At 32.2% G+C, this 17,051-nt stretch overlaps 1 protein-coding gene across 1 annotated transcript; it reads left to right on the top strand.

Moving 5' to 3' along the window:
• Positions 1 to 2,572: 2,572 nt before the first annotated feature.
• Positions 2,573 to 15,796, top strand: LOC139516095 (uncharacterized). The gene is made up of 9 exons (XM_071305944.1): positions 2,573 to 3,118; positions 3,986 to 4,240; positions 7,908 to 8,045; positions 8,896 to 9,286; positions 9,725 to 9,895; positions 10,419 to 10,503; positions 11,183 to 11,314; positions 13,262 to 13,421; positions 14,194 to 15,796. Exons 1-9 carry the CDS (start codon positions 2,674 to 2,676, stop codon positions 14,940 to 14,942), a joined length of 2,526 nt encoding a protein of 841 aa, XP_071162045.1. The 5' UTR covers positions 2,573 to 2,673; the 3' UTR covers positions 14,943 to 15,796.
• Positions 15,797 to 17,051: the final 1,255 nt, after the last annotated feature.

Here is a 17,051-nt window from a genome sequence, read left to right as displayed (position 1 = left end):
AATGTTATCAATACAACGGAACTATACACACTTGTCATACAAATGGGAGGTTTAGCTAGATATACAACAAGGTTTAACCTACCATTTTAACTCGGAAAATGTCTATACCAAGTTATGAATATGGCAGTTGGTTTTCACTTGCTCTGTTAATTGATGGCATGTTTTGCTGTGTTTTTATGAACTTCTACTTCTCGAATTTGTCGTGGGATTCGGTAATTTTGTTATACATTTTACCATATATCACTGCAGATTGGCGTAGTAGTATTTCTGTCCAGAACAAAAAAAACCAAATCATTCTGACCGATAGAAAAAGGACATTTAAGATTTCGGATTGGTGTATTCCTTTGAAAAAAATTTCTTGTCAATCGTTGGCCATTAATCTTTCAGGCATCATTTACATAATAAGTTCCTGGTGTCTTGCAGATAAAAAAAAATATCTAAATGATAAAATCTACCCTTTCTTCATGTATCTAACATTATAGTGAGGTCAAAAATTGTGTATTGCACTGCATAATAAAGTGCATACTTTTTTTTTAAAAATTATATAAGATAAAGTTAGATAATTAAGTCCATACGATTGGCATGTACAAGGTTGGTGTATCAATACACACATACCTTACCTAATAGTTTTAATGTCTAGTGTGTGTAAAATAAAAGGCAACAATAGTATACCACTGTTCAAATGCCATAAATCGATTGTGAGAAAAAAGTAAAAACACAAAAATACCGAACTCCGAGGAAAATTCAAAAAGGAAAATCAAAAATCAAAAGGCAAAATCAAAAGTCCAAACACATCAAACGAATGGATAACAACTGTCATATTCCTGACTTGGTACAGGCATTTTCTAATGTAGAAAATGGTGGATTGAACCTGGTTTTATAGCTAGCTAAACCTCTCACTTGTATGACAGTCGCATCAAATTCCATTACATTTCTGGGTTACAAACTAAAATCGAGGAAAACGCATCAACTATAAGAGAAAAAACGACGAAACAACAGAAGCACTGAAGTACAACAATAAAACAAACAACAAAGCAAGCGTACTTAATTTATAAACAGTGAACAAAATTCTGTTACATTTTGAAAGCAGTTCCTTCATAGTGTTGTCATATTGTTTGTAAGTAAGGTTATTGTCATAAGGAGTGAGTTATTTTGCAATATCAATGGGATGGACAACTGTCATGATCAACACACGTATAGATGTTACACTGTTGCAGTATGTATATATGTGCTATATATAAATCCTGTTTGGTGAAGCTGCTGCTCTTAGTAAGATATAGGAACATCAGATACAATATTTTCTAAAACGAACAACTTAATTGGTAATTATGACACAAAAGGGCAACTTCTTGGGCCAAATAACCGTTAAGAACGATTCAGAGAATTATTTTTTTTTCCTTTAATGAAAGTCTATGTTAAGTAAACATAATTTTTATTTAAATAAGTATCATTGGTAACAAGGACCAACTTTTAAAAAAAAAATCATATCAGAGGTTTCAATGTTAATTGTGTAAAGATAACAACAAACCCCGCGGTTGCACGTATAAGAAAATATAGCAAAAAGGACATTTGGATATAACCAAAGTAGATAACTTATAATTAAAATGAAATGTATTCCAATGATCTATCTCAGCGTTCCAAATATTTGAATCTGCCTAAGGGCAATAACTCAAACACATTTCTTTTTACACTATTCACTCCTGGTACACACACACATATATATATATATATATATATATATATATTTCAAGATATATAGGCATGAAAAAACTAACAATGTAATTTTTCTCTGTTTTTATTTCCAAGCTCATGTACAAATAGTTTGTTGGCACACTTCTAAGGACTTGCCGATATTCATTTAACTTTACTTTTAAAAAAGAATTAACTTCTCGCTGGTATTCAAACTTGTCCAAGACTTGCTGACATGAACCTTTGATATATATTTCCTAAAGATCTGGCAAAAGTTGTACACAAGAGAGCGCTAACAATGGAATTTTTCTGTAGACTATTGATTTCAACGGTACAAATTTATTTATTATTTGTTGATCAACGCTGATGTTTAAAAACTTGTCTTGCTGATATGAACCTTCGATATATATTTCATAAACACTAAGATAGATATTAATACATGGCAAAATCCGTATCATATGTTGTATCATCTCGAGACATCAATATCAGCCCAAGGGCCATGTATTATACGCTTTATCATATATTTCAACAGAAGAGTATTATATTATATGAACAGTTTTCTGATCCATAGCTCTGGGTTACCTTCAGTTCTACTTTTGTCTTGTTTCAAAGGCCTTAAAAGAACTGCTCAATTACTTATCCGAAGCACCTGGGTTACCTTATAATTTGCGTGCTGTTGTTTTAAAATATTTTGTTTATTATTGTATTTATTTGTGTGTTTTGTATTTTTTTATAATTACATTTAGTGTGCCAAAAAATATGAAAACTTGACGTTTGTGACGTCAAATACAATATGAAAACTTTACGTTCGTGACGTCACATACCAAACAATGACGTCATTAAAAAATTGACCTATTTTGAGGAAATTTTTTCTTAAGGTAGAGCAGGACATTACGTCACGTGATGTTTTGAATTGTCACGTGATTGTCATGGTAAATATAGAACCGGAACCGCGTCTGCAAACTCCGGCGGTAAACAACAAACATGGCAGACGACAAGTATTCTCAACGTGTTCGTGGAAAGATGGCTAGCACAGGAAGAAGTAAAAAGGCGGACCGTATGAGAAAAATGAATAGTAAGGAAACATTACGAGGTGAAGACCATGATTACGGCGCTGTTTTTGTAGAAGGACCTACAAGTGTAAATGCAACTGATTTGGAAGTTGGGGAAAATGTTGAACTGGGATCCTCCAAACCTTGGTTCCAAGGAAGACGGGTTGTTGAGCTAGATGTGCTGGCTAGGTCCATGAACTGTGAGAAATGCAGTTCATGGCTTAGATTATCTGATATAAAAGATGAGGTGATTTATGGGATGGCTAGTTTTTTATATATCTCGTGTCCGAGCAGTGCTTGTCAACACATCAGTCTGGTACCAACAGGGAAGAAGAGCAACGGCAAAGGCTTTGATATCAACTACAAAGTTTGTTTAGGTAATTATATAGAAAAGGAATGCAAATGGTGATTGTTTTCAAGAGACAACTACTTAACTATGATCATGGGGAAATATAAAAATAATCAATATAAACACTTTTCATACAAATTTTTCAGGGGCCCAATTGCAAATATACCACAACTCATGAACTATCAACACCCTGTGTTGCTTTATTTGTACATGTTTCCAAATTGAGCAATCAGTAACTGAAATATGGATACATGAATTTCTTTAGAACTGTTCATTTTCAATTTTTGGGGTCCCCTCTGACTAGATCTGTAGTTCACGTTTCAATTATCTTGATTTCTTTTAAACAATCAGAGGCAATCTGTTGGTATTAAACAACTAATGCTGAACTCAAATATGTATAACCAGTGTAAATTGCAAGATAAAAAATACATGTACATTGTCAGAAATATAAAATGTACTCACTGCAATTTATTATTTACTTTGTAAAAGGTTTTATCAGTTGAATGAAGTGAAGACATAAGTCTTAGGTCAGTGGATACACTGGACTGCACCGTATTTCTTATATTGTCCTTCAATTAAGGAAGGGTAAACATTTACAATTTGAATAGTGGACATAACAAAAGACCCACCATCTGTCACTATTTGCAGAGGATTTCCCCCATGGAGCCTCCCAAGTGGTAATTTTGTAAGAGCAATTTTGTCCACTATTTTAAAGAAAACAATGGGTATGAGCTTGTTAAAGCATGAAGAAGCCTAAAAAACACATTATAATATATTTGAAGGCCCCTTTCATGTAAAACCCCCATGGGCATTTGAAAAGTTGGCAGGTATGAGCCAAATATTGTAAATGTTTTTTTTTAGGAAACTAAATAATATTTAAATCTTTCATTTTCAGCCATGATTAATGCAGGTATGGGACCCAGCCATGTGAACAACTTCCTGACAGGATGCAACATTCCTCCAGTAGATGCCTCTACATTACGTAAAAAACAGAAGGAACTAGCCCCAGTTATCATTGAAGCAGCAGAAGCATCATGTAAAGAAGCACAGAGAGAAGAGCTGGAATGTTCAGAGTGCAGTGAGTTAGAGGGAAGCTTCGATGCTGGATGGCAGAAGAGAGGTTCTGGTTGGTCTTACAATAGTCACACAGGTAAATTATATTATCAGTTATTTTGATATGAAGTGTAGATGGGCTTCTATTTTATTGATCTCGTATACAGTACTACCTGTGACTTTATCTTATTAATGGTGACCATAAAAAATATGTTCACCATGGTGGCCCTATATGTTCATCATCATACCCCCTGTTGCTTTTTTAATACACAAGGTATTACTCAAAAACTAGTCAAGGATAAAGGGAAATCTTGAATGCATTGAAGTGTTAAAATTATATAACTTACAGGACAGGTGTCTCAGGTAAAATATACATGTATGTGTTTGTCAAATTTAATAACTTATGACAAGAAATTCAAAAATAAAATGAAACAATAAAACTAGTTGAACAAACAGCTTAATTAAAAAATAATTGTCTCCTGACTATTAGCTTTGATATACCTTTTAAATAATTTTTGATCAATTTAAGTTATTTTTTATATTAAGTCTATTTTTTGGTAGTGAAGAATAAATGAATCTCATTTTCAAAATATATACTGCAAACATTTACAATGCCTGCCTTTTTCTATTGACAAGGTGTTTCTCAAATTAATTTTCTAAAATCAAAATGGTTTATTATTGTAGATAGACTGATCTTAACATATGATTAAGATTGTCTTTAGGACTTACGCTAAATAAAATTTAGGCAACTCATTATTTCTTTATTGAATATAAATATTTATAAGTATTATTTATCTCAAAGTTGTTGTGTTAATTTTACAATCAAGGAATAGGTGTTCTTCATTGACCTACAAGAGGCACAGTTTACTCATTCTATCCTTACTGGGAATTTTATGTTGTCCACTATTTTCTATTTCTAAATTATGACCAAAAATTCTCTACCTTAATTGACACAATCAAGTTAACTTTACAGTTTTTATCATAAGTTATTATTTTTAGATTTTTCTTTAAATTCATTTTTTATTAAGGACTTTAAAAGTCTTAATTCATTCAAGTCCCTTCAATTATTAACTTTATCTAAAAGGCCTAGGTTGATTGAAATATTCTTTGTAAATGTATACCAAATATGTATCATGCCAGTCCAGCACTATCGACAATATAATACACTGAAAAAAAATGATTTAATTAATAGACCATTAAAGTGTCATCCCCTTTAGAAGTGCACTTTATTTTTTCTGGAGAGTCCGACAAATTTTGAAAGAAATTAACCAAACTGAAGATAACATATTTAATAAGTTTCAAGACAATTTCTTTAAATAATTTCTTTTCATAAGATTAATCACTTGGTTCAGATATATAAGAACATTTTTCATTATGATTAGCATTTTTAATGAACATTTATCAAAATTTTATGATTTGAACTAGGTGGACATTTGGAAAATAAGTCTTTTCAGTGATTGTTTGTGCACAACTCTAATGTTTTGAGATTTGAAGAAAATTTAGATAAACAAAATTAGTTTTTTCCTAAACCATATAATGGTACTTGTAGTTTTCCTGAATAATATTAGATGTTATCAATCTATTGTAAACGGATTGATATTGAATCATCTTATTTTGTTAAGAAACCAAATTGTTTAATTACTTTCATTTTTTTAATTTAAAATATCACTTGCATGATTATTAGTTATTATTAATATTAATAACTCATTTAATAATGTTAACAATCAATTGAATACAATGTACATCAATGATCATGTACATTTATATAAACCTTTTATTTAAAAAACAATTATTAAAAGTCTGTTTATCATGTTTATTTCAAATGCTAGTCAATAACTTTGGCTTTGACTTTTTGCCATTTCGACTCAAGATTCTTACTAAGAAGAAATTAAAAGAATAAGAAACAAAACAGTAAGAAACAAAACGAACAAAAATGAAAAAAAAAACAATTAAAAAATAAAAAATTTAAATAACATTAAAGACAAAAAATAATAATAAATTAACACAATTCTTTATTCTACATTTTCAAAAAAAGGTGAAATGTCAATTTTAAAAGAAACCCAAGTTACCTGTACAGGTAAATTTTAATGAAACATACCAGCTGAAAACTTCAACCCTGATTGATTTTAACAGGTAACATAATTAGATAAAAAATCTGCCCATGATTTATGACCCCCAATAAATGGCCAACATCTCAAGATTGAATACCCCAATAAATGTTCACCATTGGATGTTGACCATGCAAGAGGGTGGACATAACTAAGAGGAAGTCACAGGCTGTACTGTACATTAGGGTTTTAGCCTTTTGGACCTGCTCAAAAAAACCTCTGTGTTCAGGATCCATGTGAACCTGGATATTACTTTAAGATTATAATGAATAGTTTTGGTTTTTTTTATATGCCCGTTAATACAGTTGTCTGTCGGTCTGTCCCTCCGTCGATCATTGCCATGTCGGACAATAACTCAAAAACACTTGAACAAATTCGCATGAAAATTTTGTGAATTGTTTATATCCATTGACTTGAACTGCATTTCATTTTTAATTTTTTTTATATTGCGGTTGTATATTGGTATCACCTTGACCCTGTCGTTGTACTCAGCTAGAGAAGTCCAAAGACATTTGGTTTCCAGACAATATCTTTACTTTAATTGAATAGAAATCTATGATTTAAGATTTTAAAAACTAAAAAGAAAATTTCTTCAAATTTTTTATTTTTTTTGCCAATAAAAATTGGAGGGAGTTCAATTTGCAACAGCATCATAGGAGGATCAAGGGAGGGGTGGTCCAGGAGTTGGACCTCCTTTTTTTTGGCCGATGACTGAATATGAATGGGAGCATATACATGTAGATGGAACCACCTCCCCTCCCCCTACCCCTTTTTTACTCTGGGTTGGGACCCCCTTTTAAAAATGGCTGCATACGCCCCTGCACATGGTGTATTGCACCATAGCAAAAAAATTAATATAAATTCAAATTATTACCCAATTCTAAGTCTTTGATTACAGTTATTCTCTGTCAGAAACCTATTATATGTATGTGTCAAATATTTGATTACAATCCAAATTCAGACCTGTGCCACATGATCAAGTACAAATATCATGTTCCTTTTTGTCCTATTAACAGGGTTGAACCTTTATGGTGGTATCCAGCTGTGATTGGTGAAGCAGTTGATTTATTAATTTCATATTTTAAGTTTTAAAAAGGGGGATTTTTCAGTTTTGAGCATTTATTATAACACTTAAGCTTTGGTGGCTGGGATTTATCTATTAAGATAAACTCCTTTTTATGCCCCACCTACGATCGTAGTGGGGCATTATGTTTTCTGGTCTGTGGCTCTGTTTGTTGGTTCGTCTGTCTGTGCTTCCGTTCAGGTTAAAGTTTTTGGTCAAGGTAGTTTTTGATGAAGCTGAAGTCCAATCAACTTGAAACTTAGTACATATGTTCCCTATAGTATGATCTTTCTAATTTTAATGCCAAATTAGATTATTACCCAATTTCATGGTCCATGGAACATGGAAAAGGATAGTGCAAGTGGGGCATCCGTGTACTTTGGACACATTCTTGTTTTTTATGGATTTATGAAATTACGTTGAGAAGTTATTGTCACAAAATTGAACTTTAATTTATTCTTTTAAAAAAACAGGGTATCATGCTCTATTAAACCATCAAAGATTTTCAATTTGAAATCTTCTTTTTCGTTAAAATGTTAGCTAAAAATGAAATGAAATAATATTGAGTCTCCCTTTTCTACATACTATTTCAGGTCATGCAAGTCTAATTGGAATTAATACTGGGAAAGTTGTAGAATTTGACGTCAGAACCAGAAATTGTAGTATTTGCCAATATTACATAGGAAAAAATGAACCAAAGCCACCACATGAGTGTAATGTTAACTGGACAGGTATAGAATAATGATTAACTCATTGAAAATAAGGGGTGGACTGTTCAACTTCAATATATGTATAGGGCCTTTGCTATTTTTTATTATACTCCACCCGAATTTCATGATCCACTGAAAATACATAAGCTTATAGTGCATGTAGGGCATCGATAAAATATGGACACAATTTAATTTTTTTTAAAGAGTTTTGCTCACATTTTAATAACAGTATATGGGAATGTTACACTGTTCTTATCAAATATAAAAAAAAGATGTGGTATGATTGCCAATGAGACAACTATCCACAAAAGACAAAAATGACACAGGTAACCGTAAAACTCCATATGGAGGTGCTCCTAATTCAAGGAAGCTTATACTAAGAAGATACATTAACATTGGTTTCTTTCCCCTTACTTATATCCCCCTGGTCTATGGCTGCCAGCATTCAATACTCCAAATCAGAGACATATTATACAAGTTTTATATGTCTCTGATTCAATCAATGAATGATTATTTCATTAAGTATGATCAATAAAACAATCATTGATATTTTTGGGAATGTATAAGTCTTGAATTTGATCTATTTTTATCTGACCTTGATTTTTCACTTGTCCCATCGGACAAGTAGTATGGTGAATCTACTTGCCCGACACCTGTGTCCACTTGTCCCGGACAATCGGACAAACGTTAATGTCGAGCCCTGCAGAAGAAACCAGTGACCATGTCTGTGTATAGCCCTTGAGTACACCTCAAGAAAAGTCAATAATGATAATGTATATCATGTGTATAATGTACCTCTAATTTGTCAACAGTTTTTCACAGTATTACAAATTATTGGACACACTGACTTTATTTTTATTTTGTATTGCAGGATCAAGCAAAGGTATGGAGCCAGACATGGCATGTTCAATGATCCAAAGGCTTGCTGAGGATGGATATACGGTTGGGACTTTACATGCGGATAATGATGCTACAACCCAATCAAGACTGCCTCGTTCAATTATTAAAAAAGATGACAAAACACATGTAAAGAAAAATCTGTCCAAACGTCTATATGGTCTGTCAAAAAACTACAAACAGTTAAAATCAGCAAAAGTCATTCCCTATATAGTGCGGTGTTTTATGTATACTATTTCTAAACACCAAAATAGTAAACAATCAATGAAGACAGAACTGGCCACTATAGTGCCACATATTTTTGGACACCATGAACAGTGCAGTCCAACTTGGTGTACATATGTTAAAGATCCAACTAAATTTAGGTAATTTATACCATAACATTGATCCCTGGCCTGATGAAGTGATCATTTAATGTTTCAATGCTGCAATAATTTTTTACAAGTTCTTATTTCCTAGAGTTCAGTAAAGTATATGTATAATTAAAACAATTGTAGGGCTGTGTGAACTATTGTCATCATTATGTATTAATCATGTATCCATCTTTGTCTTGGCCCATCTGATAACTTTCAAAACTTCTTTCTTCTAAAAGTACAGTGTGGATTGAAAATAAACTTTAATAAGGATTTAATTTTTCACATTTGATCACATGTCATATTAATATTTACTACAGTTACTTGTAGATGTGTTCAGAACAAAAAAGATCATTAGACTGAATAACATTTTTAGAATTCTGCTATTAGTGTAGAAAAAAACCCAGTGGCAGTGCAATCTCATTTTCTGTTTGTTTATAAATATTACAGATTCAAACATTTACCCAATGGGAAAGCCCTTTCTGGAGACAAGCTGAGGGAAGAGCTGGACAAGTTGGCACAAAATTATATTGAAAGAGCAGATAGGCTGTTAAATCTAGGGTCAACACAGTCAAACGAAAGTTTCAACAACAGTGTTGCTAGTTTTGCCCCAAAAAACAGGTATGCCTAACATTACTTTAGGATTTCTTTTGATTATGGTCAAAATCTCTGCAACTGTTTAAAAAATGAAATAGAAGTCTTTGTTTGCACAAATTTTCCTTGTCTTCAATGTTGTAATTTAAAATTTCAAAGTAAAACAATTCCAGTTTTAAACAGAACTTTTTGTAAGACACATGAAAATTGTAAGTGACACACTCTCTGGTATTCCAATAATGTGTGGTAACTGTGATTTCAATGCAATCTGGGGTGTTTAATGTCTAACTTTGTCATTAAAAATGGAAAACATGAATATTTTTTTTGTAAAATCATGTCAATGTCATTAATGTTGAAGACTGTGATAGCTATGAATTCAAGCTCATCTTAGTTCCTTTACCATTATATGCATATGCCCCACAGTTACGATCCACTAACTGTCATTTTCCAGGACTAGCTGCAACAGAGAGACATATTTATGTGTTTTATTTTTGTGGAGCATAAACTATTTTGTTTGTATGTTGAACATTTATTTATGGGATTTTTTCAGGTTTTATGGAGGGACTAAATCATTAAAAGCTAGGGTGTCTTCAGCTGTGATGCAAAAGAATGAAGGCTATGGTTGGTTAAGCAAGGTAAATGTATTTAGGGGCTTTATTATGTATGCTTAGTTTAAACTTATTTTATTTGCTTAATTAAAGCAAAATGGATTAGACACAAGTAAATCATACTTATGAAGTCATCTCCATAATACAATATAAAATTACAATAATAGTATAATATAATGGACATGCATATAAAGCAAACAGTTTATAGAATATAATACTAGCTTTCATAATGGTAAAAAGAGGAGAGAAAGTAAAAAGAGAAAAAGAAAGTTTTAAAAGTCGTATAATTCTGTGTATAAATGTTGTTATTTCAATCCCCTGACACCATACAACTGTAGGTTTTGTCATGATGTTGGATCAAAACAAATTGTGAAAGATATAGTTCCTTACATTTTCTACCTTATATTCAGAAGAAAAAATGCCATTTGCCAGTGTAATAAAAAGAGTAACTAATACAAAAATTCAAATAGAGAAAAATATTTAACTCATGACCAAACAACACTGATAATTAACTCACACACTACATGTATACATTGGTGAATTGATGTGTAGTTATTCTATAATTATATTTTTTTTAGATATTTTGTTTTCTTCAGATCTGTACTTTTTTCTCTACATTCTAAATTTTATATATCTTTAAAGTAAATGAATCATTCAAAATAGATCAATTTAATACATTACATGCAAATGTCTTCATTCTTTTCAGGTGAATAAGAATTCTCTACTCTCTCCTGGACATTTGACCATACTTCATGGAATTCGAAAGGATCGAAGGCGTAAACAGATTAGGAAAACACAGTCAACTACTAATTTCAAAAGAAAAAGACTCACAATAAAGGTAGGCCTTTTTTAGCTTGACTGGTCTGAAGGGCCTAGTGAGCCTTTCTTTTCACTTTGCGTCATTCGTCTGTTGTTGTCGTCTGTTAACTTTTACAAAAATCTTCTCCTCTGAAACTACTGGGTCAAATTTAACCAAACTTTGCCGCAATCATCATTGGGGTATCTTGTTAAAAAAAATATGTCTGGTGACCCTGCCAACCAACCAAGATGGCCACCATTACTAATAATAGAACATAGGGGTAAAATGTAGATTTTGGCTTATATCTCTGAAACCAAAGCATCTAGAGCAAATCTGGTGTGGGCACAATTGTTTATCAGGTCAACATCTATCTGCCCTGAAATTTTCAGATGAATTGGAGAACCTGTTGTTGAGTTACTGCCACTAAATTGGTAATTTTAAGAAATTTTGCAGTTTTTATAAGACCGCAAAAATTTTAATTTTTCGTCGTATATTTCTATCACGTTGGTGTCGTCTGCGTCGTCGTCGTCGTCCGAATACTTTTAGTTTTTGCACTCTAACTTTAGTAAAAGTGAATAGAAATCTATGAAATTTTAAGACAAGGTTTATGACCACAAAAGGAAGGTTGTGATTGATTTTGGGAGTTTTTATCCCAACATTTTGGGAATTAGGGGCCAAAAAGGGCCCAAATAAGCATTTTCTTGGTTTTCGCACAATAACTTAAGTTTAAGTAAATAGAAATCTATGAAATTTTGACACAAGGTTTATGACCACAAAGGGAAGGTTGGTATTAATTTGGGGAGTTGAGATCCCAACAGTTTCGGAATTTGGGGCCAAAAAGGGGCCCAAATAAGCATTTTTCTCGGTTTTCACATTATAACTTTAGTATAAGTGAATAGAAATCTATGAAATTTAAACACAAGGTTTATGACCATAAAAGGAAGGTTGGTATTGATTTTGGGAGTTTTGGTCCCAACAGTTTAGGAATTTGGGGCCCAAAGGGTCCAAAATTAAATTTTGTTTGATTTCATCAAAAATTGAAGAATTGGGGTTTTTTGATATGCTGAATCTAACTGTGTATGTAGATTCTTAATTTTTGGTCCCGTTTTCAAATTGGTTTACATTAAGGTCCAAAGGGTCCAAACTTAAACTTAGTTTGATTTTGACAAAAATTGAATCCTTGGGGTTCTTTGATATGCTGAATCTAAAAATGTACTTAGATTTTTAATTATTGGCCCAGTTTTCAAGTAGGTCCAAATCGCGGTCCAAAATTAAACTTTGTTTGATTTCATCAAAAATTGAATAAATGGGGTTCTTTGATATGCCAAATCTAACTGTGTATGTAGATTCTTAATTTTTGGTCCAGTTTTCAAATTGGTCTACATTAAGGTCCAAAGGGTCCAAAATCATAATGTGACATAAACCTATGTTGAGTCAACTATTTAATCACAATCCACATTTATAGCTGTATCAAACTTAAAAGTTGTGTCCATACTTGTCCCATCTGTTCAGGGTTCTACATCTGCGGTCGTATAATGCTGCGCCCTGCGAAGCAACTGGTTGGTTATTATTTTGAATATTATTATAGATAGAGATAAACTGTAAACATCATAATATTCAGCAAAGTATGATCTACAAAAAAGTTAACATGACCAAAATGGTCAGTTGACCCCTTAAGGAGTTATTGACCTTTATAGTCGTTTTTACCAATTTTTCGTAAATTTTTGTAATCTTCTACAAAAAACTTCTCCTCTGAAACTACTGGGCCAAATTTGATCAAACTTAGCCACAAGTCTTAAAGTTTATTAACATTTTGGTTGAAAACCCACAGATGGAGAATTCTCTGGCTCTCAATTTTGATTGGAAGGAGACATTAAATGTTTCAACTTAAAATAGCAATTGTTCTAAACATCCCACTGTGCATTTGCATAGATCTGAATCACTTTTTCCATAATTGTTCTTAAATGTTTTTTTTATTGTTTCTAGTCCAAGAAATTGAAAGATAATCAGCGAGAATCAGTAAAAGAGGGAGACACCTATGGAGGAGAAATAGAAGTGCAAGAACATATTGACACAGAAACTATTCCATCGAAGATGAAGTTTGGAGGAGAAGAATCAGTAGTAGTTTTTGATTTAGAAACAACAGGTAAGTGTAAACAAACAAATTGAATCACAAATAGCAGGCTAAAATAATGGCACACAAGATACATGATTTGCCTACTTTCATGACTTTATTAGTGATTCTTTAATCAAATATTGATGCTTGGAATAAAGTTACCATGACCTTAAAACTTACATTGCTATTGTTAGTAAGTGAAATAAGCTTACAATGTAATTGTAATTCAGTGAAATAGATGAAAGTGACATAACATAAAGCGTAGTAAACGTCCATTGTATTGGGAATACTTCAATGATAATCTTGGAATAAAGTGATATATTACTGATGTTTGTTGGGAGTTAAGTCCCTTACATCATGAAAAATAAAATTGACATGGATTACAGTTTAACAGCATACACTATAGGCTTTGATTTAAATTTTGCTTTATTCATGAGGAACTTGACAGATATAATAAGCAATAAGTTAGATGAAAATGAAATTGCAATATAATGTTCATGTGAAAATAGGGTGGACTGCTAAAATTAGAACCTGCTGAAATTGAAACATTTTTTCTTGCAATCAAGAAATTTGACTCCCATAAGTTTGGATGCACTTTTCAAGAAGCCATAAGTTTTTATAGAGTCCACCATTTAAAACTTGCTGCCGCTTAAATCATTTTTTAAATTAGAAAAATTAATATGACAAAAACAGTATTTAAAGCAAAATTTAACCAAGCTTGATATATGGAACAAGTCATCTCACATTTCGGGATAGATACACTTTTAATTATTAATGCAATATTTGTTTATTTTTGTTCCAGGATTATCAAGGAAGTCTGATATAACTCAGCTGGCTGCATTTGATGGAACCACTGTTTTTAATGAGTATGTATCACCTAGGGAGGTTATTTCACCCAAATCATCAGAAATAACAGGATTGACTTTTGATTTTTCTTGTGATCAGATGTACCATCATGGTAAACCAGTTAAAAGCAGAGATATTCAGATTGTACTCCTAGAATTTATTGAGTTTATCAGCAAAAAGAAGAAACCAATTCTTTTCGGTCACAACATTGCTTCGTTTGACATTCCCATATTGATGAACAAACTACGTCAGCACAGTCTTCTTTCAGAATTCATGTTACATATTTATGGGTGCATTGATACAATAAAATTGGCAAGAAGGAAATTCAAAACTAAAGACATAGGAAATCATAAACAACAAACATTGGTCACAAAATTACTTGGCGTAGAATATGATGCTCACAATGCATGTGCTGATGTCACAAGTCTATTTCAACTTCTTGCGCACTTTGAATATTCAGAAAAGGATGTTTTTCCATTCAATTCAGCTTTGCTAACAGATTCTTACATTCCCTTGATAAGGGCCTCACGCATCACCAAGCTAACAGCTAGAAAATTAGCACACAGTGGACTTTGTCTGAAACATCTACAGTTAGCATTTAACAGAGACAGTGAAAATGGCCTCAAATCTATTTTGTTAGAGCATGGCTTTAATGCCAAAACAGTCACATGTTTTACTAAACATTTTACATGTACTGAGGAATAACTTGTTATTGATGTAATACACATGTACCACCAAATCATAGAAAGTAACAACCAGTTGCGTAGGAAAATTTTATCGGTTAATATCCAGTGATGGTTAGTTTCTTACATGCAATGTATAATGTACAGTGTCATCTTTTTCTATAGTACTAGTGCTGGACAGGATACAACCTTACTCATGCTAAATATGGAAAAAAAGATGTGGTATTATTGCCAATGACAGAACTTTCCACAAGAGAACAAAATGACACACAAAATTAACAACTATATGTCACTGTACTGCTTTCAACAATGAGCAAATCTCATACCACAAAGTCAGCTATAAAAAGGTCCCGAAATGTCAATGTAAAACAATTCAATGGGGAAAACTAACAGTCTAGTTTATGTACAAAAAATAATTGAGAAACCAATATGTACATGTAACACATAAACAAACATCAACCACTGAATTACAGACTCCTGAGTTAGAACAGGCACATTAACACATAAAATGTGTCAAAGAAAGTATATTTTATTTAAAAAAAAAAATTCTGTACAATTCTTTGAAAAGTGCAAATTTAACAAGGACTGTTTAGGAAAATCAATGGTCATGATGGTGGTATTACATCTATTTGTTACCAGATTGTATTGGCACAACCATTTTATGAACATAACATGGTATTCAGAATTGAGATTATGGCTAATCAGGTCCATATGAGTGCATGTTATTTTTTTATTATTAGAACTCACAGTTATTATGTACTTTGTGTTAGGAGTACCACAGATTTTCAACTGGAATTTGCTTTGTTTGTAATTATGTTTACATGTATTGCTTTATTGATATGCAAAGAAAATATTAAACTGGTTCTTTGTCCCAAACCTGTGTTTGTTCAGTTTATACTTCTAACTAAGAACCAGTTAACATATCTTGGGCCCTTTACTGATCTCTGATTAGTGTAAAACAGATGCTTCATTTGCACTGTATCTTTTCAGCGTTTGGTTAGGGCCCCAAAAGGGAAAGCATCTAAGTATTCGCAACATAGTCCCTATTTAGAATAAGGAGCAATATATAGGGAGGATTGATTCTGTATCTTGAAAAAAGGCAACCATTGTTGCCTTTGGAGAAATTAATTGTTTATTACATTCAATCTATAGAAGTGAGAACCAATAATCATGAGTTGTCTGATGTAATGTTAGCACTTTTTGGTCTGTCTGAAAACTACTTCCTAATTGCTGGTACTTGTAACATTTAAGGTCGAATATTTTTTCTTACAGAAAATACTTGGCAGAATTAATGACTTCATTATTCGTAATTGGCCAATACAACACCCTGACAGTGATAAGTTGAAACGTGTAGTTACTTTTTAGGTCTGTCCAATACCTTCATCCTGTTATCAATACTTTGAATTTTACAAGTGTGGGGTAGTCATAGCATTATCATGTGTGCAAAGTTTTTGTCACTTTAAGACCTGCAAACAAAAATTTGTTTATATGGAAATCATTTTCACCTTGAAGTCTTTGTTCAAGGTCAAAAATACTATGGTCACTATGGTGCATGACACATCTTCATGAATTGATTTACATTCATACAAAATATCAAAAGCAGCAGTTAAGCCTACATCAAAAGACAAAAGTTACAGTTCTAGAAAAAAAAGAATCATTAAATTGACCTTGAGGTCAAAGTTCAAGGTCAAAAGTCACTTATCATGGTAGTAACACATCCTTTGGAGCTGAGCTACCCTTATACCATATATCAATAGCCTACATAAAAAGACAAAAATGTTACAACCAGAACCTGATCTGAACAGATTGACTTACGGACAGACTGATACCCAAAGGGCATCTTCTTTTTTTTTGGCAGGTCCATGATAAGGTTTTGTTTATTTAGAATGACTGACAGAACAAACTCCCTTTCACCATACATTTTTCATCAATTTTAATTACTAATTTATGACAGTTTATCTATTAAATGGTATTTTAAGTCAATTTTCCAAATTTTGACACTTTACTTCAATTATCAGTATACAGTACAGACAATAAATGAGGTAAGAAATGTATGTTCATATTATGCTTAAACAATGCTTAGGTATAGACCTTCAAAATGCTTGTATTTAAAAAAAAATCTATTGGGTGG

This window comes from Mytilus edulis, chromosome 3 (assembly GCF_963676685.1).
Source record: "Mytilus edulis chromosome 3, xbMytEdul2.2, whole genome shotgun sequence".
Classification (NCBI taxonomy): Eukaryota; Metazoa; Mollusca; class Bivalvia; order Mytilida; family Mytilidae; genus Mytilus; species Mytilus edulis.
This window is presented reverse-complemented; position numbering and strand designations above follow the sequence as displayed.